The following is a 24,010-nucleotide window of genomic DNA, read 5'->3' on the forward strand; positions in this document are numbered from 1 at the left end:
CCATGGAAAGGTCTGTGGGACCTGGATGTGGATACGGAGCTGTGGTTTCAGTGCATTACCCATGACAGCTAGAGACTGAGTGTGAACGAATGTGGCCTTTTTTGTCTCTTTTCCTGGCACTACCTTGCTGAAGCACAGATAGCGATGCTGTTTCCTGCGGGGTTGGGTAGTGCCAGAAATGGATGAAGGCAAACAAGGATGAATATGTATGTACATGTGTATACAAGTATTTGTCTGTGTATGTATATGTATATACATGTGTATATGTTGATAAGTATATGTATGTATAAGGGCATGTATGGGGGCTTATGTGTGTGTGTGTGTGTGTGTGTGTGTGTGTATATATATATATATATATATATATATATATATATACCCATGTATATACATACGTCCACACACGCAAATATACATACCTACACAGCTTTCCATGGTTTACCCCAGACGCTTCACATGCCTTGATTCAATCCACTGACAGCACGTCAACCCCGGTATACCACATCGCTCCAATTCACTCTATTCCTTGCCCTCCTTTCACCCTCCTGCATGTTCAGGCCCCGATCACACAAAATCTTTTTCACTCCATCTTTCCACCTCCAATTTGGTCTCCCTCTTCTCCTCGTTCCCTCCACCTCCGACACATATATTCTCTTGGTCAATCTTTCCTCACTTATTCTCTCCATGTGCCCGAACCATTTCAAAACACCCTCTTCTGCTCTCTCAACCACGCTCTTTTTATTTCCACACATCTCTCTTACCCTTACGTTACTTACTCGATCAAACCACCTCACACCACATATTGTCCTCAAACATCTCATTTCCAGCACATCCATCCTCCTGCGCACAACTCTATCCATAGCCCACGTCTCGCAACCATACAACATTGTTGGAACCACTATTCCTTCAAACATACCCATTTTTGCTTTCCGAGATAATGTTCTCGACTTCCACACATTCTTCAAGGCTCCCAGAATTTTCGCCCCCTCCCCCATCCTATGATCCACTTCCACTTCCATGGTTCCATCCGCTGCCAGATCCACTCCCAGATATCTAAAACACTTCACTTCCTCCAGTTTTTCTCCATTCAAACTCACCTCCCAATTGACTTGACCCTCAACCCTACTGTACCTAATAACCTTGCTCTTATTCACATTTACTCTTAACTTTCTTCTTTCAAACACTTTACCAAACTCAGTCACCAGCTTCTGCAGTTTCTCACATGAATCAGCCACCAGCGCTGTATCATCAGCAAACAACAACTGACTCACTTCCCAAGCTCTCTCATCCCCAACAGACTTCATACTTGCCCCTCTTTCCAAAACTCTTGCATTCACCTCCCTAACAACCCCATCCATAAACAAATTAAACAACCATGGAGACATCACACACCCCTGCCGCAAACCTACATTCACTGAGAACCAATCACTTTCCTCTCTTCCTACACGTACACATGCCTTACATCCTCGATAAAAACTTTTCACTGCTTCTAACAACTTGCCTCCCACACCATATATTCTTAATACCTTCCACAGAGCATCTCTATCAACTCTATCATATGCCTTCTCCAGATCCATAAATGCTACATACAAATCCATTTGCTTTTCTAAGTATTTCTCACATACATTCTTCAAAGCAAACACCTGATCCAAACATCCTCTACCACTTCTGAAACCACACTGCTCTTCCCCAATCTGATGCTCTGTACATGCCTTCACCCTCTCAATCAATATCCTCCCATATAATTTACCAGGAATACTCAACAAACTTATACCTCTGTAATTTGAGCACTCACTCTTATCCCCTTTGCCTTTGTACAATGGCACTATGCACGCATTCCGCCAATCCTCAGGCACCTCACCATATATATATATATATATATATATATATATATATATATATATATATACAGAGCATCAGATTTGAAGAATGTATGTGAGAAATACTTAGAAAAGCAAATGGATTTGTATGTAGCATTTACGGATCTGGAGAAGGCATATGATAGAGTTGATAGAGATGCTCTGTGGAAGGTATTAAGAATATATGGTGTGGGAGGCAAGTTGTTAGAAGCAGTGAAAAGTTTTTATCGAGGATGTAAGGCATGTGTACGTGTAGGAAGAGAGGAAAGTGATTGGTTCTCAGTGAATGTAGGTTTGCGGCAGGGGTGTGTGATGTCTCCATGGTTGTTTAATTTGTTTATGGATGGGGTTGTTAGGGAGGTGAATGCAAGAGTTTTGGAAAGAGGGGCAAGTATGAAGTCTGTTGGGGATGAGAGAGCTTGGGAAGTGAGTCAGTTGTTGTTCGCTGATGATACAGCGCTGGTGGCTGATTCATGTGAGAAACTGCAGAAGCTGGTGACTGAGTTTGGTAAAGTGTGTGAAAGAAGAAAGTTAAGAGTAAATGTGAATAAGAGCAAGGTAATTAGGTACAGTAGGGTTGAGGGTCAAGTCAATTGGGAGGTGAGTTTGAATGGAGAAAAACTGGAGGAAGTGAAGTGTTTTAGATATCTGGGAGTGGATCTGGCAGCGGATGGAACCATGGAAGCGGAAGTGGATCATAGGGTGGGGGAGGGGACGAAAATTCTGGGAGCCTTGAAGAATGTGTGGAAGTCGAGAACATTATCTCGGAAAGCAAAAATGGGTATGTTTGAAGGAATAGTGGTTCCAACAATGTTGTATGGTTGCGAGGCGTGGACTATGGATAGAGTTGTGCGCAGGAGGATGGATGTGCTGGAAATGAGATGTTTGAGGACAATGTGTGGTGTGAGGTGGTTTGATCGAGTAAGTAACGTAAGGGTAAGAGAGATGTGTGGAAATAAAAAGAGCGTGGTTGAGAGAGCAGAGGAGGGTGTTTTGAAATGGTTTGGTCACATGGAGAGAATGAGTGAGGAAAGATTGACCAAGAGGATATATGTGTCGGAGGTGGAGGGAACGAGGAGAAGAGGGAGACCAAATTGGAGGTGGAAAGATGGAGTGAAAAAGATTTTGTGTGATCGGGGCCTGAACATGCAGGAGGGTGAAAGGAGGGCAAGGAATAGAGTGAACTGGATCGATGTGGTATACCGGGGTTGACGTGCTGTCAGTGGATTGAATCAGGGCATGTGAAGCGTCTGGGGTAAACCATGGAAAGCTGTGTAGGTATGTATATTTGCGTGTGTGGACGTATGTATATACATGTGTATGGGGGTGGGTTGGGCCATTTCTTTCGTCTGTTTCCTTGCGCTACCTCGCAAACGCGGGAGACAGCGACAAAGCACGTTGAACCCGGTATACCACATTGATCCAATTCACTCTATTCCTGGCACGCCTTTCACCCTCCTGCATGTTCAGGCCCCAATCACTCAAAATCTTTTCACTCCATCTTTCCACCTCCAATTTGGTCTCCCACTTCTCCTCGTTCCCTCCACCTCCGACACGTATATCCTCTTGGTCAATCTTTCCTCACTTATTCTCTCCATGTGCTCAAACCATTACAAAACACCCTCTTCTGCTCTCTCAACCACACTCTTCTTATTTCCAAACATCTCTCTTACCCTTACATTACTTACTTGATCAAACCACCTCACACCACATATTGTCCTCAAACATGTCATTTCTAGCACATCCACTCTCCTGCGCACAACTCTATCTATAGCCCACGCCTCGCAACCATACAACATTGTTGGAACCACTATTCCTTCAAACATAGCCATTTTTGCTTTCCGAGATAATGTTCTCGACTTCCACGCATTCTTCAAGGCTCCCAGGATTTTTGCCCCCTCCCCCACCCTATGATTCACTTCCGCTTCCATGGTTCCATCCGCTGCCAGATCCACTCCCAGATATCTAAAACACTTAAAACACTTTACTTCCTCCAGTTTTTCTCCATTCAAACTTACCTCCCAATTGACTTGACCCTCAACCCTACTGTTCCTAATAACCTTGCTCTTATTCACATGTATGTGTGTGTGTGTGTGTGTGTGTGTTTGTATGAGTGGATAGGCTGTTCTTCATCTGTTTCCTGGCACTACCTTGCTGATGCGGGAAATGGCAATCAAGTAAAATAAATAAATATATATCAAAACCTGATCACCATTTCCTACACTAGCGAGATAGCACAAGAACAGATGAAGAAAGGCCACACTTGATTTCATCAAATATCTAGATGTCATGTTTGATGCACTGAAACCAAAGCCCCCTCTCCTTAATCAGAGCTCAAAAACCTTTCCATGGCTTACTGCAACTGATTTACATGCCCTGACTCACTCTATTGACAACATGTTGATCCCTAAATACCACATCAATCCAATTCAGTCTATCCCATGCATGTATGTAATGACATGTGTCACTACACCATACTGATTTCCAAAACAATGCCAACCATCCTAGGTATCATTCAAGCTTCCAGGTGATCCTTGAAGACTTATCCCTGTCTTCACACTGTCTCGATGTGGTTTATAACAGACTTCACTGTCTCCAACAATAACTATGTACTCAACTTCTCCCTGTCTTCACACTGTCTTGATGTGGTTTATAAGAGACTTCACTGTCTCCAACAATACTGATGTCCTCAGATATGACCATGGATTAACACTAAGTCAATTGTAGACTGCAACACCTCATGTCTCCCTAAACAAATTGCTAAAAAAATCATAAATCTCTCCACAATTCCACTCTCAGAGTATTGACAAAAGTTCTTTAGATTTCATGTTGCTGTGGACTGGGATCCATGGTCTAGTTGTGTATGATAAAGTGTGGACAAAGAAGTAAAGCTATGAAATACATGATTCTGGAAGATATCCGACTTCCCTGAAAATACAATAATAATGATGTAATTCATAAGAATGGTAAATAGCATCACGAATTCTTGTAACTTATTACCAAAGTAAATCTTTCACCTTTTTAATATTACCATAAATCAAAGGCTGCTTACCTGCAGAGGCGGTACTCCACTGTCAGTGCCATAATAGGTACAACGGTCTAAGGGTGGCAATGTGTGAAGACTAAGCAACTGCTCTGTTAATGAAGCACTGAGAAACACCAGTCCTGATATTACTGCACCAATGCCCCCTTTAAACAGGTTCTCTGTGAGGTAAGAATTTCATATCAAAATTCACAAACCAGACAAATAAAATTTATCAAAGCAATATAATCTTGCCTTATCTGTTTGGGAAGGTGCACAACAGCAAGAAGGGAAGAAGACAAAAGGGAAGAAAGGGACAGGTTAATTTTCAGGAAATTCACTGGATGGTCCATTCAATCAGTACATAACAGGAAGAACATCTGTAGAAAAAACTTGCATAGTGGTGATGATAATCTATATTACTACAAAAAGATGCAACGAACCAGAACAAATATTCAACAATAACAATGAGGGTTCAATAAAGATGGAACAAAATACAGCAAGATACTCTCTCTCTGCAGATGGAAGAATCCTAACAATATGAGATTTCAAATAAAGAGAGACAGGAGAGTCTAGATTCTCACAGAGATATAGAGTCATGGATGCATGATCTTAAGAGTGTCAATAGACCTTAATTCATCAGCATGTGACTGAGCAAATCACAACCAGATGGAAGAATCCTAATAATATGAGATTTCAAATAAACACAAACAGGAGGGTTTAGAGTCTCACAGAGATATAAAGTCATGGATGCATGATCTTAGAGTGTCAAAAGACTTTAATCTATCAGCAGCTGACTGAGCAAATTACAACCAGATGGGGGTGATGCCCTATCATTTCTAGACCTTGACTTTATGCAATGAGACATGGAAATAGAAAATATCAAATATGATAAACCATTAGAAAAAAAGTGATCATGTAATGCTTGATTCTAACTACACTGTTAATGAGGATATAAAATGGGGATTATTGAGGAAACTAGACTCACAGTGAAGATAAAACTGTAGAAACTGTACAGGGCTGAACAATTTCTTTGAGGACACACATTGGGAAACAGTTATGAAGTCAAAAGATGAACTACTTTTATAAGAGGTTTTTTGAGAAATCTACAATGAAAGAATGGAAAAAATAGATACCCTTGGCTGCAAACAGATAGGAAAGGTTAGAATAAAAGATCTAGAAAAAAATCCCAAGAAAAAGAGTAAAGGGTTATATCATGAAGTGAATATATGCAGCACAACAGCTGCCCAGAATTTGAAAGGTATACCAAAGCAAGAAAAGAGTATAGTAAGACAAATAAGGAGTAGAGAAACACCAAAAAAAATATTGCAGACAAGGCAGGGCAAAACCCAACACTTTTCTAAACATTCCTTAGGAATATGTCAATTAAAGAGCAATGATCAGCAATTCGCTGATGATACAGCGCTGGTGGCTGACTCATGTGAGAAACTGCAGAAGCTGGTGACTGAGTTTGGTAAAGTGTGTGAAAGAAGAAAGCTGAGAGTAAATGTGAATAAGAGTAAGGTTATTAGGTACAGTAGGGTTGAAGGTCAAGTTAATTGGGAGGTAAGTTTGAATGGAGAAAAACTGGAGGAGGTGAAGTGTTTTTGATATCTGGGAGTGGATTTGGCAGCGGATGGAACCATGGAAGCGGAAGTGAATCATAGGGTGGGGGAGGGGGCAAAAATTCTGGGAGCATTGAAGAATGTGTGGAAGTCGAGAACATTATCTCGGAAAGCAAAAATGGCTATGTTTGAAGGAATAGTGGTTCCAACAATGTTATATGGTTGTGAGGCATGGGCTATGGATAGAATTGTGCGCAGGAGGGTGGATGTGCTGGAAATGAGATGTTTGAGGACAATATGTGTTGTGAGGTGGTTTGATCGAGTAAGTAATGATAGGGTAAGAGAGATGTGTGGTAATAAAAAGAGTGTGGTTGAGAAAGCAGAGGAGGGTGTTTTGAAATGGTTTGGTCACATGGACGGAATGAGTGAGGAAAGATTGACAAAAAGGATATATGTGTCAGAGGTGGAGGGAACGAGGAGAAGTGGGAGACCAAATTGGAGGCAGAAAGATGGAGTGAAAAAGATTTTAAGTGATCGGGGCCTGAACATGCAGGAGGGTGAAAGGCATGCACGGAATAGAGTGAATTGGAACGATGTGGTATACTGGGGTCAACGTGCTGTCAATGGATTGAACCAGGGCATGTGAAGCATCTGGGGTAAACCATGGAAAGTTCTGTGGGGCCTGGATGTGGAAAGGGAGCTGTGGTTTCAGTGCATTATCACATGACAGCTAGAGACTGAGAGTGAACGAATGTGGCCTTTGTTGTCCTTTCCTAGCGCTACCTTGCACACATGAGGGGGGAGGGGGTTGTTATTTCATGTGTGGCGTGGTGGCGATGGGAATGAATAAAGGCTGACAGTATGAATTATGTACATGTGTATAAATATATATGTCTGTGTGTGTGTATAAATATGTATACATTGAGATGTATAGGTATGTATATTTGCGTGGAGGACGTGTATGTATATACATGTGTATGTGGGTGGGTTGGGCCATTCTTTCGTCTTTTTTCGCGCGCTACCTCGCTAACGCGGGAGACAGCGACAAAGCAAAATAAATAAATATATAAATATAAATAAGTAAAGAGCAATTAATCAGGCTAAGAGTTCCATAGGGAAGAGCTGTAAAACATGATGAAATAATATATAAGGGAGTAAATGATAAGGTCATAGCTGGGGAAACTGTAACTCTAAAACCATCACTGAAATAAATACAAAATGGCATAAGCATTCTACTAAATGGTCTTGACCAATATAAGGCATATGGTCCTGACAAAGTATATGTATCCTACACAAGTTTGAAGAAACACATGACAGACTGCTTATCATATTCTTCCAAAAACTTCTTGGAGAGAAATTAGTGCAATGGGAGTAGAAGGCAAGTGTTGTTGCTATCTTCAAGACTGGAAGTGAGATGATGAACAGACCAGTTTTGCTGATGAGGCTGGTCTGTAGAATACTGTCACTTAAGGAGAAACTCCTTCAGTGAGATTCAACATGGGCACAGGATACGGTCATGTGCAACAAATCTCTTTAACTTCTGTGAGAGAGTGAGCACCATTTTAGACAGCATGTACAGATAGGTAGACTGTGTGTTCCTGAATGCCAGAAGGCACTGATACTGAACCACACTGGAAAGCATAAAGAAGCTCGTCTTCATGTCAGCATGAAGGGGTGACTTGCTCAGCAGATAAGAAATTATCTTAATGGAAGGGAACAAACTTCTACCTAATGCTCCAACCTCATGTTCCTACCTAATGTTCCTACCTACTACTTCTACCTAACAATTCTACCTAATACTCCCGCCTAAAGTTAAACAGCATAAAGCACACCAATATTCCAACATGCTTCTCAAGTTTGGTCACTGCACTTCAGGAAGCACAAAGAACTTACAAAGAAAATCTAGAGGCAGGCAAAAAAGATAGTGCCTGAAATTACAGACTTGAGTTATATGGAGAGGGTGGAAGCCATAAATTTGTTCTGCATGAAAAAAGAGAAGAGTAAGGAGGGGCTTGATAACAACCTTCAAGTTTGTAATCCATTTAGACATTGTCAACAGGAAACAGTTCTTCATGAAACGTGAAGACAGAGTAACAAGAGGCTAAAACTTGAAACTAAGCAACAAACTTGTTAGAAATGAAGTAAAGAAGTATTCTTAAACTATTAGAGAATTGGATGAATTAACAGGCAAAATCTAAAATTTTGTATGATGCTAAGTAAAGTAAGGGTTAAAGAATGCACCAGCCACTATTGCTCCTAGGGTTCTCCTCCATTAATGTGCTTGATGTGTTGCCCCAGGGTATATCTAGTCTATACAATATTGCAAACATATGAGATTATGCAGTTCCCATTCACACAGCAGTACGTGTAAATTACAGTGGTTATACTCATGATTTCACAAGAGGCATTGATGCTTTTGTATAGGATAAGCTGATTTTGGGCTTTTGTAGTAAATGACAACTCTAATCATGGTTGGTGTCCAAAAAGGTACAGGTTTTAGATCTATCTGCCTGACAGCTTTCTCATCCTGCTTGTATGCTTGATGTTTAGTGTAGAAGAGGCAAAGAATAAAAGCAACGATAAACTGAAAAAGGACCCTGTGAGAATTGTTAGTGTAACAAAATGTGAAGAAGTAGCTGTTGAGAGTATGCCTTAGAAATATTGCAAAAGAAGACATATTGCAATCAAATAATTGAGTTAACATATTCAAAATCAATCATAGTCAGATACTTGCATACTCACTCATTTCTTTTACCGACATTCTATACGCCATCCTGCAAATATCCTGACCATCACCAGCAATAACAACACCATGAAGAGCAGCATGTTCCAAAGGGGCTGCCACAGTACAAACAATAGCACCATCAATGTCATCAGTTTTAGGAGACTGTACAACAGGTGAGTATGGGAGGAAAGCATCCAATGATGTCACCCACACCCCAGTTTTGCTCTTTTCACTTATCTGCAATATGTACCAATCAAAAACTGAATCATATTATATATGACATGATTAGAATCACTTACAAGATCAAAGAAACAGATACTAAGGTACTGTGTATACAATAAATGAATAATAAAGTACACTGTACTGATTAATACTTTAGTAGCCATCCAAATGGCATGCTGAAGCAGAGTTGGTGGTGTCGTTCTGGCACTGGAAGGGATGAAAGTTTGTTCTGGAGAAAGTTGAAGAAATGCAGTGCCACCAGGAGAATGTGCCAGGAGACGACCATGATGTACTACAAGAATGCGACTATTCTGAACAAGCTCAGTGTTGATCTGCAAACCACAAGAAAACTTTTAGAAAGGGGAGCCAGATTATGATATTATGTATAAAGGATAGAAAAGAAGATTCTTCAAAGACTTAATAACTGAGAAAAATCTGTATGAATAGTAATGTGTCAGTGAATGATGAAAGGCAAGATAGATTAACAAATGAAAAAAAATGTGTGCAATTTAGTATGGTGAAGTTGTCATGAGATATAGTACAAACAAAACTAAAGTATGCTCGCAGTATGTGACAGAGTAGATTCATAATGTTTACCATTAAATGGGAGATTCTTTAAAGCAAATATCTAATCCACAAATTCTCTACCACTCCTGAAACCACAATATTCCTCATCAATTTGATGCTGTGGATGCCACCATCCTCTTAATTACCACTCTCCCATACAATACACCAAGCAGACTCAACAAACTTATACCTTTGCAATTTGAACACATACATACCTCTGTCCCCCTTTCCTTTATACAGGCATCCCACCAATCCAATCCACATATACAGTGAAAAACCTAACAAACCATCATTATACATGACAGCTAGAGTAGATGTCAACAAATGAGACCATTTCTTATTTGTTCTAAGCACTTCCTCACTAATGAAGGTAACAGTGAACAAGAGTGAATAAATCAGTATTTTTCAAAATCTCAAAATAACATCATCTGGAGGGTCCTGCTAGGGAACACATCAAACCTTTTCATAAGGTAAGCTTTCAACAGATTAACAGATATGATGAACAAATTTTGAAATATACATATATACAGACATGTAGGTAGACTAAGGTATAAACTGATAAATAACAACTAGATAGACACACAAATGAATAAAAAGTAAAACATCTGAGAGCGAACTAAATTACAATATACTTTAACTACTCAGAGACTCCAATTTAATGTCTTTTCAGAAATTTTTGTATGCAGTTCTTTCCTAAAATCATTTTCATGACACCTTCCTCCTTTTAACATGTTTGAGTACAATAGTTTTATATGGCCTGAACCAGGACACACGAAGTGGCTAGGGTAAACCATGGAAAGATCTGTGGGCCCTGGTTGTGGATAGGAAGCTGTGGTTTTGTTACATTACACAGGACAATTAGAGAATCAATGGGAGCGAATGCAGCCTTTCTTAATCGATTCTTGGCAAGCAATTACCAACACACGATATGGTGATCAAGTATGAAATATATAATTTCTTCTTTTCATACATGCTCACCATTTCCCATATGAGTGAGGTAGCATCAAGAACAGACGACAGAGCCTTAGACAAAAAGTACTTCACATGACTCCTTGCTCTGTTCCTTCTTTTGGAAAGTAATACAGGATGTGTTGGAAATTAAATATTTGAGGAAAATATGTCTTGTGAGGGGGCTTGATCAAGTAAGTAATGAAAGGGTAAGAGAGATGTGTGGTAATAAAAAGAGTGGTTGAGAGAGCAGAAGAGGGTGTGTTGAAATGGTTTGAACATACAGAGAGAAAGAGAGAGAAAAGATTGACAAAGAGGATATAAGTGTCAGAAGTCAAGGGAACAAGGAGGATAATGAGACAAAATTGGAGATGGAATGGAGTAAAAATGATTTTGAGCAATCAGGACCTGAACATGCAGGAGGGTGAAAGGGTGTACAGGATAGAGTGAATTGGAACGGTGGTGTACTGGGGTCGACATGCTGTCAATGGACTGAACCAGGGTATGTGAAGTGTCCACGGTAAACCATGGAAAGATCTGTTAGGCCTGGGTGTGAATAGGGAGCTGTGGTTCTGGTGCATTAAATAAACTAGAGAATGGATGTGAATGGATCTGACTCTCTTCATCTGTTGTTGATGCTACCTTGCCGACACAGAAAGCAGCAATTGGGTATGAATGTAAAGTAATGATCTAAATAGTGTAGGAGATAAAAACTTGACATCACTAAAAGAAGTACATTTATAAGGAGGAGAGTAAACTATTTACAAACTCATAAAGCTCTTCATGTCTAACTTGACTCAACATTCCTTAAACTAACAAAATAAGCACACTATGGACTCTCTAGCTAATAAGTAAGTTGGAAAAATTTTGAATGCAAAACTAACTGTGGTATGATGATGTTGGGCAGATAGCCTTTCTATTGCCACAAGTAAGGCATTGATTGTTGCTCCTCCACTGCCTACTCCTGTGGCTGGCCAAAGTACAGAATAATCCTTTGATTCAAGGACTCTAGGCTGTGGGTCATCCACCACCATCAAGAGATCATGGCGAGGTAATAAGTCACCACTAGATAACCGCTTACACTCTGAAGATGAATTATTTAGTAATTAGTATACAACTTCAACAAGGTTAGTATGGGCCTACACCACACTCTTAATTAAAATAAGACTAAATACCAATAGTGGCATAGGCAGGTCACACTCAGCTTAAAAGCATAAGAATGGACATCTCATGCTTGGACACAACCAAATAGGACAGTCCATACAAATCACCATGGATGAGGCTAGTGGGGATCCAGACGGTAGTAATCCATCACCAGTGAATTAGGTCTGTAAACTAAAAGATGGAAGGAGAGAGGTGACCTAAGGATAAACATTAAGTGTGGAATTTTAGTGCATGGTGTTTAAAAGTATTGACAGATTGCTATTAACACTGCACAATAAGAAAACCTCTGAAAGACACAAAACACATGTTTGCTAAGAGTCAAGTTACTGGAGAGTGTAATGTAGATCAAAAATACATATAAAAAATACAATCTCAGATTTTGATATGCAGTCATATGCACTGTATGACACAAATGTTTAGATGTAAAAGTGGAAATGACAAAAAAAAAATTAGGAAGATGAAAAGAGGAAGCAAGAAATGTACTTAACCTACACGAGGACTTAAAAGCTTGTTTGCCTTACTGGCAACCATTCTGCTTTTCCTGCTTTTCTTCTATCATCATTTATAAAGTATCTGGTTGGACACAAAATGCTTAATCCAAAAGAAGACTTATGAAAAGCTTGTTTACTTTATTGATAATTGTTCTATTTTTCCTGTATCATCTTTTCTCCAACAAATGGTTGGACACAAAAGATCCACTTAATACATTCTTATTCTTATCCTTAACACAGACAAGGTACTATATAAAGAAAAAAAAGATGCTCTTCAGTAACCATTACAAATGTAACCACTAATTTCTTGGCACTAATTCTTCATGATAAAGATGCTTTAGGACATAAAAATTACTAGAGCACAAGTCTACTGCAAATAAGGATATCAGAGTCTGTGGATGTCAAGGATATACTAATAAACATCAATCTTCTATAATTGTACAAAAAATACAGTATGGCCATACATGTCGGTCAAGAAGAGAGGCAGATATACCTTCAATGAAGAAATACACTATACTGAAATATGAAAAGTTTTACAGTATACATAACATGCCATTTGAAAAAATTTTATTCTCACATTTCAACTGTCTTGCAGCCATAGTGCTCCTAATCTGTACAGGCATATCTTGCATTACATACCAATAATGGAACTACATGATCTAGACAAATACTGATAATTTTTGGATAACATCATAAACATACCTTGCACTGAATGCCAGGAAATACAATGACAGAGCAGAAATTCCATACCTTCTTCCAACCCTTTCCTCAGTGTATCAGATGCACAAGTAATAATTATTGTAGTCCAGTGAAGATCTACGTAATCCGTACATGCCATGGTGCTCAATCTGAAGGTTGAGATATATATACATATACATGTATAACAAAACTTCATACTTAGAAAAACTTAGTATATCAGTCTAAAATCAAAGAACCTTCTAAATTTGTGATGAAAATTTGTGATGGCTAGACTTCCAGTGAAAGCCTTTAGGCTGCAGAGAAGTTAATTATCGGTATTAAAGTTGGTCATGAGTTTCTTGAAATTTGTTGTCTACCATCAAAAATGTTTCTGAAGGAAATACAACATGCAAAAAACATCAAAATACCATGATGACTGAAAACTCCTCCATGGTAGCCTATAAATCTCTAACAGCCTGGAAGAAAATGGTTCCTAAATTTTCAGTTGGGCTCTCAATTTCTCAATACCCTGAAGGCTGTTGTTGTTAAAAGTTGACTATGCCTCAGCCCTTGTTTTCAGAAGAATCAAATACTTTTAGCTATTCATCTATCTAATTATCTATACCTCTAATGCCTGTTCCCTCATAGATCTCCCTTAAAGGGGAGGCCACGGCAGTAGGGTCTCCTTAACAAGTGAACTCCAATACCACTCACTTCTAGTCTTTCATGCCTCACCCTTTACAGGCCACTGGCAGAGGACAACTCCAGTGCAGTGTTTGCAGAGGCTCCTATCTAATGTTCCTACTGACAACTACTACCTAATGTTCCTGCCTTATGTTCCTTCCCGCTACTCATACCTAATGATCCTGCCTAAGTGTTCCTACCTCTACTTCCATCTACTGCTCCTACCATTTCACCAAATGGTACGGCTAATGCATAGTACCCAATAATGAAAAGTCTAAAGTTATGAAGAATGAGTTGCGTGTTAAGCATTATCAAGTGATATGTGTGACAAAGTGAGACTGTATGTTTGTGGACAGAACGCCAGTGGTCCTTGTGAGAGTGAAGCAGTGAGAAAAGAAGAGACAGCTACCTGGGTCAGAGAAGTCCAGGTTCACGACACATCCATCACTAACCTGGCCGTTAGTAATGGTAATATACCTCACTGGTTGTAAGCTGTCCATCAATTACTACAAATACATTTTCAAGCAAGGCTCATAAATAGGATCTAATCTCCACATAGTCCAGCATGAGTATAATAAAATATCACATTCCAAAGCTATCTCTATGGTGTCCCTACATTGGAAATTTACTGAAATTCAAATCTATAAGATTCTTTTCTCAGGAGAATAAGGACGACATGCATAATACAGTGAGGTGCTTGCACTTCAATATTACCAGTTTCCTCTGGCTTCACACATGTGACCACCATATAAATATTATATATATTTATATATATATTTATATATATATATATTTATATATAAATATATCGTTTAAATTACTTCTAAAGTTAAACTTCAGTAATCTTACTTCATTCTTCTTAGACAATACAGCTCAAGTGTATCCTTTTCTTCCACAAAATATATTTCACATCATCGTATTATTCTATATTCTGGACAGAATATATCCATATATATATATATATTCATATATCCATAATATTGTCATCATGTTCATTCACTCCATACCTCATATATTCCACTAAATATCTTATCATATCAATTTCTACTCCTACTGTTTCCTTTCATATCTTCTCTTTCCAACGGCTCTTTTTCTCTAAATTTCCCTCTGAAAATGTTCTTTAATGGTCCTGTGTATTTATCTAGCTACAAAAATATTTCATTCTTCCTTAAATCCATCCATATTTTGGCATTAGCATTAACAAAATCACTTCCAATCAAACGAACATGTACAGGTACCCAAAGAACTGCACCATTTCTTACTTTCTTCCTCTCAATTCTTAACACTACATCGAATTTCCTTTGAAAGCACAACTTCAGATCCTTCAGTTTCTACATATGCCTACGACTCCTCTGAACCCTCGTCGTCAGGGATGATGTGGGTTAATGTTTAGGGGGTGGAAGAACTGCCGCCCCTGTTGGGTTTGATCATTCAAAGAAACTAAAGCAAATGTATGCACAATAATGAACAAGCCATATACGATGAAAGTTTCATATCATAGGCATCCACAAACTTGTCTCTCTCAAATTGTGACTGGGAGGAAACTCGGTACAAATTTAGCGACAAAACTTCACTGACAAAAACTCTCACATGAACTTAACCTTCATCCGACTTTTGGGACGATTAGTATTAATACGATTAGTACTAATTAATCCGGAATTGATATATTCAGGGTTAAATGGAAGTGTCATGCAGAGACAACACTTCCGATACAACGTCCTTATCACTCACCGATATAACGCCCTTATCACTCAACTAGTAAAACCATTTTGCAGTCACTTCATATCATTCCTTGATCTTAATAACTAGTAACAATGACTGTCATGACCTGTCATGTACATATATCGATGGGAAAAATATTTACTCCTTGACAGCTCAAGACTCAGGCACCTAGGTCGCACGTGCAGCGCCGCTCCACTAACTTAGAGTTACTCGGACTCATTTATTTCGGGGGATAATTTTTATTCAATAGGCCAGTGTATTGATATTTTTGTTTCCCAATGATAAGAGATCTCCCATAATATTTCATCTATTCAATGAATATCCTTTCATGGGCTGCATCTTCCTATCACTAAATCAAAATCTGAAATTAGAGTTGTAATTGAACAACAACTTTACGTGTCTCCAGTGTACACACACACACACACACACATGTGTGATGTGGCGGATTGTCTCCGTCATGTGCTGCATGTATGAAAAATTACATGTTAAATCATCTGAACTCCCACTAATTTGCAATTTCACATTCATATATATATATATATATATATATATATATATATATATATATATATATATATATATATATATATATCCCTGGGGATAGGGGAGAAAGTACTTCCCACGAATTCCCTGCGTGTCGTAGAAGGCGACTAAAAGGGAAGGGAGTAAGGGGCTGGAAATCCTCCCCTCTCGTTTCTGATTAAAATTTTCCAAAAGAAGGAACAGAGAAGGGGGCCAAGTGAGGATATTCCCTCTAAAGCTCAGTCCCCTGTTCTTAATGCTACCTCGCAAACATGGGAAATGGCGAATAAATTGTTGTGTTAGAGTGTTAGAGCGGGATAAATTGTTGAGTGCTAGAGTGGGCGAAACGTAACACTTTGAGGTGTGTAAAGAATGCAAGACTGGGAGTTTACAAGGAGAGTGACAGTTCTATTAAAGGGGTTGGGTGCGGAAGGAAGGACACCTGTGGCATGGACAAGTAGGGTGGAAGAGAACTGGAGGGAGGGAAATAGTGGAAGAATGAATGTGTGGATCGTTGCATGTGTGGGAGGTATGTAAGGGCAGGGATAAGTGGACTTGCCGTGTCCACCCTCTTGATGGGAGTTCCCAGAAGGAACAGACGTCAATGAATTTATATATATATATATATATATATATATATACATATATATATATATATATATATATATATATTATATATATATATATTATCCCTGGGGATAGGGGAGAAAGAATACTTCCCACGTATTTTCCTGCGTGTCGTAGAAGGCGACTAAAAGGGGAGGGTGCGGGGGGCTGGAAATCCTCTTTTTTTTTTTTTAATTTTCCAAAAGAAGGAACAGAGAAGGGGGCCAGGTGAGGATATTCCCTCAGAGGCCCACTCCTCTGTTCTTAACGCTACCTTGCTAACGCGGAAAATGGCGAATAGTTTGAAAGAATATATATATATATATAATATATATAGGTAGTCATAATCTAGCCACAATAACGTCCATTAGCCTATTCGTCCCATATGTATGGTGTCCTACACTATATATATATATATATATATATATATATATATATATATATATATATATCATATCGTAAATCTATATATTTCTTTTCTTCATCATCCTCTCGTTTCCCACGCTTCTCTAAATTTCCGTTTGTTTTATTCAGTTACTCAATTTCAAGGTACGTGAAAATCTATCTCGTTCATCTCACATCCAAGTTTTGCTACAGTGTCAGCAAATTCATGTCCAACCAAACTGACAAGTGCAAAAGTATCCAAATGTCGGCACCATTTCTCCCCTTCTTTTCTAAATTCCAAGCACATCTAGCTTCCTTGTGTTCCTCGCCCACTTGTTCATTTCTCCAATGTGGTTATCATACATTCTCCATAGGTACCTGCAACTTCAAGGCTTCACTACAAACATTAGCAGTAAAAGTACTATCCTTTAGAATGTGAGTTCGACGAAGTCGTATTCCGGTGATACAACCTCGCCTGGGGTGGAGTTTCTCCTGCGGGGTCGAGCAACGCCCTCCAGTGTGGTACAACACATATACACACACACACACACACACACACACACATATATATATATATATATATATATATATATATATATATATATATATATATATATATATATATATATATATATCCGGTGTGTGTGTGCGCGTCCAACTCCTGTGGGAAAGGTAAATGCACTTAAAAGGTGCCCGGTTATCTATACATTACTTTTTATCCTGATATGGATTAAGGCTACGCTGACCTCGATTTAACCCACAGAAAAGGTGTTACAATGGTACAGAATTCGTGTCATGGTTATTCACAGATGCCTCACTTTCTTCGTCCTCGCTTTCGCAACCTGGGTTCGAGGAGACGAGGATGCGGGGTATATGTTTAACCTATTCAGCGCAACGGTACGATGATACTTGAGCATGACGGTACGATTGTTGAGCATGACAGTAGGACTCCTGAGCACAACGGTGTGTGATCCTAGACCCCGACGGTACAATCCTTGGGCACGACGCTATGATCCTTGGGTAGAACGGTTCATACCGTAAGGAAAACGGTGCGATCCTAGAAAATGACGTTAAGATCCTTGAGCACAACGGTGCGATCCTTGAAAAGAACGGTATGATTCTTGAATACAACGGTAAGATCCTTGAAAAGAACGGTATGATTCTTGAGTACAACAGTTCGATCCTTGAGCACAACGGTAGGATCCTTGAGCACAACGGTAGGATCCTTGAGCACAACGGTAGGATCCTTGAGCATGATGATATTACGACTCCAGCGAGTTCGACCAAATGATGTTCCAGCCTTCCAAGCATGAAAGTAAATATCTAAGTAAACCAGACACATACTAAACCATTTCATACGCTATAGGCAACAGCAAAGATTCACTTTGTTAAAATCTACGTGTCACGGAAAACTACTTCGCATCACTACAGAGTAATATTAGACTTGGTTCCTTCCCTTTGATTAAGTGAAAGAATTGATGAGGTATGGTGACTCATGATTAGTCATGACAATGATCAACAGTGATCCGTCTGTGGCTAGAACTTCACTGTGGGTGAGCTGTGTAATGTAATCTGCTCGAAATTGCTTTTAGATATACATAAATATGGAGAACATCTGAAAATAATTGCAGAATACCTCAGAGACAAATAAAAGTATTACCAGTTCTATTACTTTCTTCAAGATGTATGGATTTGTTGGCAGTAAAGACTGTACCAGTAATAAGCGTTTGCCAACGTTGGAAGGTTACGTGACATGGTGGTATAACACATAACTGAAATGATTTGACAATTCTGATATCAATAAGTTTTTCGGCACGGAAAACACTCGATCAACAAAAAGACATAACAACCAAGAGACAAGTTCAAACCTTTGTGAAGGTTGTGTGGTGTGGGCGAACGCTTATATATTCCTTTTTCTCTTGATGCACTTCATGTTAATCCCATCAACCTCTTAATTTCTTATTGTATCGTCCAAAAAATTGCTACTATCCTTGGAAATAAACAAGACAACCTTCTTTATATATTCAAGGAGTGTTTCAAAACTCACTTTTGTCTAAAAGCCAAAATCTTCCTCGATTTTGAAATTTTTCATTGATACAGCCTATCCCGAAATGGGTGACTGCTCAAACCACTTCCATTTATCCTTCCGTTTGCTCAGACTTCTATCGTTTCAAGTCTTTGAATCTCCCTATAATTCACATTTCCCAGAGCATGTTGAATCTAAGTTTTCTTTTCCATCATCAGTATGTTTTTTACAAATCCACTAGATATAACCTTTTCTATATCACTGCAGTTTGTTATATTCTCTTAATAAGCTTCTGGCAATTCTATAATGCAGATTTTCATAACTAAAATCATTTCATAAGGCGTGGTATTAGTTTGCGATTTATAAATCTATTCTTTTTTCAGCTTTTCTGATTTTCCGTGTTCAGCTTGTTTTGTGGTCGGTTTAATAATCTTCAGTAACGGAATTGTCAACTGTCATGCAAAATTTGAGCCCCCCCCCCGCCCTTGGATTTCTACTCACTATTCAATACTGTATGTATGATAAGCACTTACCAATGTATGTAATACAAGTAATATCTAATACCTCAGTCTTTATCACATGCTTAATACGCACTTCACTCATGGAATATCAACACGCACTCCTGACTGGGTAGTGTGAGCATGACACACTCCATATTATAGTCATGGAGAGTTTGTGTAAGTTTTGACGAGTAACTTTATAAAAGTTGGTCTAAAATCGTGTAAATAAGTCCATCTCTGGAATTCTGTCGCACAGAGTTAAGAATTGGTCAGTAGCTGACGAGGTATTTCTTACAAATGTCACCCGGTGTGTTTATTCAAAATAACTTGTGGTGGTCGCAATATTTGTATAACAAAGTTAACAACGTATTAGTCAAAATGAAATTTCAAATTTCTTTAATATGGTACCTTTTGTGCCTATTTGGTACTTTCTATATGTTCGTCTGGTACTATTTACACAAATGAAACTGGATATCAGCGATGGATGAGTGTCGGCAGCATGAAGAGTACGATGGCCCTTGTTACCGTTGTATGTAATGCTACTTCTCTACTCTTCCTCCTTCAAATATAGACAACTGATAGTGTATACTCTGAAGTGATTAGTGCCAGTGTTTCCTTGAGTGTTGGTGATGCTTTGTGGATTTGAAAATGAAATGAATTTACCACTTGTAGATCTGAAAATGAAATGAATTTACCACGAACATGAAGTACACTGACAAGTGTTATTCATTTGGAGAAATTTTTGATTTTGTAAGCCAGCAAATTTATCGTGATAATATGAAGGTTAAAGAGAAGAACGCCAATTTCCTTAGTGCACGGAGACCGTTTTGTCACATCAACAATTTAAGCTGTAGTAGAAAAACGATTGAATGGTGATCCTATAAAGGTAAGTGCATGTCGTCAATTGTTTCCTCGTTGCTGAGACGTAAAGCTGAGTCATAAGGTAAATATAACGACCTAATACTGGCTGAATATGTTGATTAGCAGGAGTTTCTTGTATGATAAATCCTAACATAATTATTTACATATGTATATGAATTATAGTAATTGTCATTGTGAGAGGTGCGCACGTCCGTAATGATAAACAGGTTTGGTCATCAGGGTCATTGTTGTTTAACTTTGTTCTCCAACGGTAATCAGTATTGGAACGTAGTCAAGAGGGTAGATGTTTAGAATTGGTATGATAGTAAGGGGATAATGTAAATGATTCGCTGGTAGCTTACATATAATTATAAGAGGGCAAATTATACATGTTAATGATAGAAGAGAGAGGATATTCTGGGGGAGAAGTATATCAAATGTTACAAAGGCTCAAGATTATCTTTCTTTATATTGCACTTAAGGTTATTTCCCGAACACGATTTCCCATGGGGCAGACGGGACTGAGGAAGATATTAATTGTGACAAAGGTTCATGATAATATTTCCATATAGTGTACTAAAAGGGTCTTTCCCGAAAAGGACTTCCCAATGGGCAGAAGGGAATGGGGAAAATTTAATGCCCTTAAAGGCCATTTTGTTTCTCTTTATCTGTAAAAGATCCCATGACTTTTCATCTCTGACGAGTCCGGTTGCACACTCTTTACTGTTACCTATCGAAGTGTCATCACAGCAGTTATTCTCTACCGCACCCCAAATGATCCCACTCTCTACCTCTACCGGACTTTCCCTGGTTCGGAGACCTCAGGCAACCCTCCACCCCTCCCCAACCGTAGACCCCTAACGTCCTCACCACCACGCGTGACCTCCGAGGGAACACGGTCCACCAATCAACATATTATCTACGTCAGGGTTTCGCTCTCTCTTGTTTCTCTATAGTCCGGTTGTATTTGCCCCTATTGTCATATGTCCTTGATTGATTGTTATATCGAAGGATAAGGATATAGGCATTATCTATAGAAGGAAAGAGAGCAGTATATATAAATTTCAGATTTGATTAGAATTAATTTCGGTGACTATTCCGCCATAACGTCCATCTTGTGATAAGTATAACGTTGGGTCTGGTGTTGAGAGATGTCAATCTCGACTTTTACCTAGAGGTAGCTGCGTCTACTTAGCCTAGTTTAACGAGTGAAAGTTATGTTAGAACATAAGGCTGGGCTAATACGTTAATGGGTCGAGACCCACCGTAGTCGACGGCGGTTGGGGTCGTGACAATATATATATATATATATATATATATATATATATATATATATATATATATATATATATATATAAATTTTTTTTTTCTTTCATACTATTCGCCATCTCCCGCATTAGCGAGGTTGCTTTAAGAACAGAGGACTGGACCTTTGAGGGAATATCCTCACCTGGCCCCCTTCTCTGTCCCTTCTTTTGGAAAATAATAATAAAAAAAAAACGAGAGGGGAGGATTTCCAGCCCCCCCACTCCCTTCCCTTTTAGTCGCCTTCTACGACACGCAGGGAATACGTGGGAAGTATTCTTTCTCCCCTATCTCCAGGGATTATATATATATATATATATATATATATATATATATATATATATTGGAAAGGATCACAATTTTGCGCGTGATCAAGATATTCCTATGAGTCCACGGGGAAAATGAACACGAAAAGTTCCCAAGTGCACTTTCGTGTAATAATCACATCATCAGGGGAGACACAAGAGAGGCATATAACAGTCAGTTGATATACATCGAAGAGACGAAGCTAGGTCCTAGCTTCGTCTCTTCGATGTATATCAAGTGACTGTTATATGTCTCTCTTGTGTCTCCCCTGATGATGTGATTATTACACGAAAGTGCACTTGGGAACTTATCGTGTTCCATTTTCCCCGTGGACTCATGGGAATTTATATATTTTTTTTTTTTTCATACTATTCGCTATTTCCCGCGATAGCGAGGTAGCGTTAAGAACAGAAGACTGGGCCTTTGAGGGAATATCCTCACCTGGACCTCTTCTCTGTTCCTTCTTTTGGAAAAGAGAGAGAGAGAGAGAGAGAGAGAGAGAGAGAGAGAGAGAGAGAGAGAGAGAGAGAGAGAGAAACTAGTTTTACATGAAAGTAAGCAAATTTCATGTAACGAAAGGTTTTCCTGTAGTAAGTACACGTGTGTGGAAATGCACTGTATACGAATATTATACGTCTCACGCAGTCATAAAGGTAATTAAAACTCACACATTTGTGCCCTCCCATCTACCCTAGTTTGTCTGCAGAAAATGATATCCAACACGCACGAATTGGCGACCTCTAGGAGCGGGCGAAATTTCTCGGATGTAGTTTTCGTGTTTGTGGTCAGGGACGCGCGGGTCCTGCGGTTTGTGGTTATTCCCTGAGGTTGGGATGGGAGCTGCAGTTTTCTCTCAACCTTAGAGGAAAGCTTTTAAATATCATTATTATTATTATTATTATTATTATTATTATTAGTAGTAGTAGTAGTAGTAGTAGTAGCATAACACCAAATTGGTTGACTATTCCCTTACCTCAATTCCGTGTTCAGCGAGGCTGTGGAATTCTCTTCCTTCATCTGTTTTTGCCTTTTTGACCAACCTTTCTAGCATTGAGATTCACGTCAACGAACGGTTGAGAATTTCAAAGTAGTCTTTACAGCATATGATAAAGGAAATAATACGAGGTAAAGAAGAAAATGTAAGAACGGAGAACGTTCGTGTTGATAAGTGAGGAAAACATTCTTCAACAAATTGACATAAAAGCTGAAGACATGCTATCAGCAGTAAACAAGTAAAACAGCAGTCCCAGATGAGTTTCAATTTAGGACAATGAGAGAGGCGAAAAATGACTGCCTTCTTCAGTGAGTCACATACTATGGGGAAAGTTCCAGATGAATGGAAATTTGCCAGTGTAGCACCGATATTCTAAGAGGATTGGTGACATATCGGACTATTTGTCAGTTCGAGTGGTTAATGCAGTACTGTACGCACATCTAAGAATAGACTTGATAAATATTACGCTTCCTTAAGTCACATTGACAATTTGCAGGTTAGTCTCTTTAAATTATCTGTATACCATCTAACTTTTACCACAATAATCAATGAATTTCTGATAACCCGCTATCACAAACAGCCTCGAAAGGATCCAGTGGTCTGTTGCTGTTTGAATTTGAATTTTATCCCTTTGTATGTAATGGGTATAATTCGAGGGGCCCCACCATATATATATAGCACAGCTTGTGATACCAAGTACCATACCAGCAAATAGGTGCCATAGGAGGTACCACACCTTGTAATAAAAGGTATAAAACAAGATATCACTGTATTTGATAAGAGGTATGATAAGGTGTAACGTACATTATGATAAGAGGTATAATGCGAAGTGTATAACACCATGATAAGAGGTACCATACTA

The 24,010-nt window shown here is 38.9% G+C and overlaps 1 protein-coding gene across 5 annotated transcripts in view; it reads right to left on the reverse strand.

Moving 5' to 3' along the window:
• The window catches only part of LOC139749751 (L-fucose kinase-like), a 44,652-nt gene extending 28,818 nt beyond the window's left edge, over positions 1-15,834 (reverse strand). Inside the window, exons 1-6 of one of the 5 annotated variants that reach the window (XM_071663958.1) lie at positions 15,787-15,834; positions 13,311-13,408; positions 11,790-11,989; positions 9,543-9,722; positions 9,186-9,405; positions 4,909-5,060 (exon numbers count right to left, since the gene is read on the reverse strand). In XM_071663958.1, the coding sequence (XP_071520059.1) occupies positions 4,909-5,060; positions 9,186-9,405; positions 9,543-9,722; positions 11,790-11,989; positions 13,311-13,398 (840 nt within the window). In that variant the 5' untranslated portion in view covers positions 13,399-13,408; positions 15,787-15,834. The other 4 variants (XM_071663957.1, XM_071663956.1, XM_071663959.1 and 1 more) reach the window with 4 other exon arrangements.
• Positions 15,835-24,010: the final 8,176 nt, after the last annotated feature.

Source organism: Panulirus ornatus, chromosome 8 (assembly GCF_036320965.1).
Source record: "Panulirus ornatus isolate Po-2019 chromosome 8, ASM3632096v1, whole genome shotgun sequence".
NCBI classification, from domain to species: domain Eukaryota; kingdom Metazoa; phylum Arthropoda; class Malacostraca; order Decapoda; family Palinuridae; genus Panulirus; species Panulirus ornatus.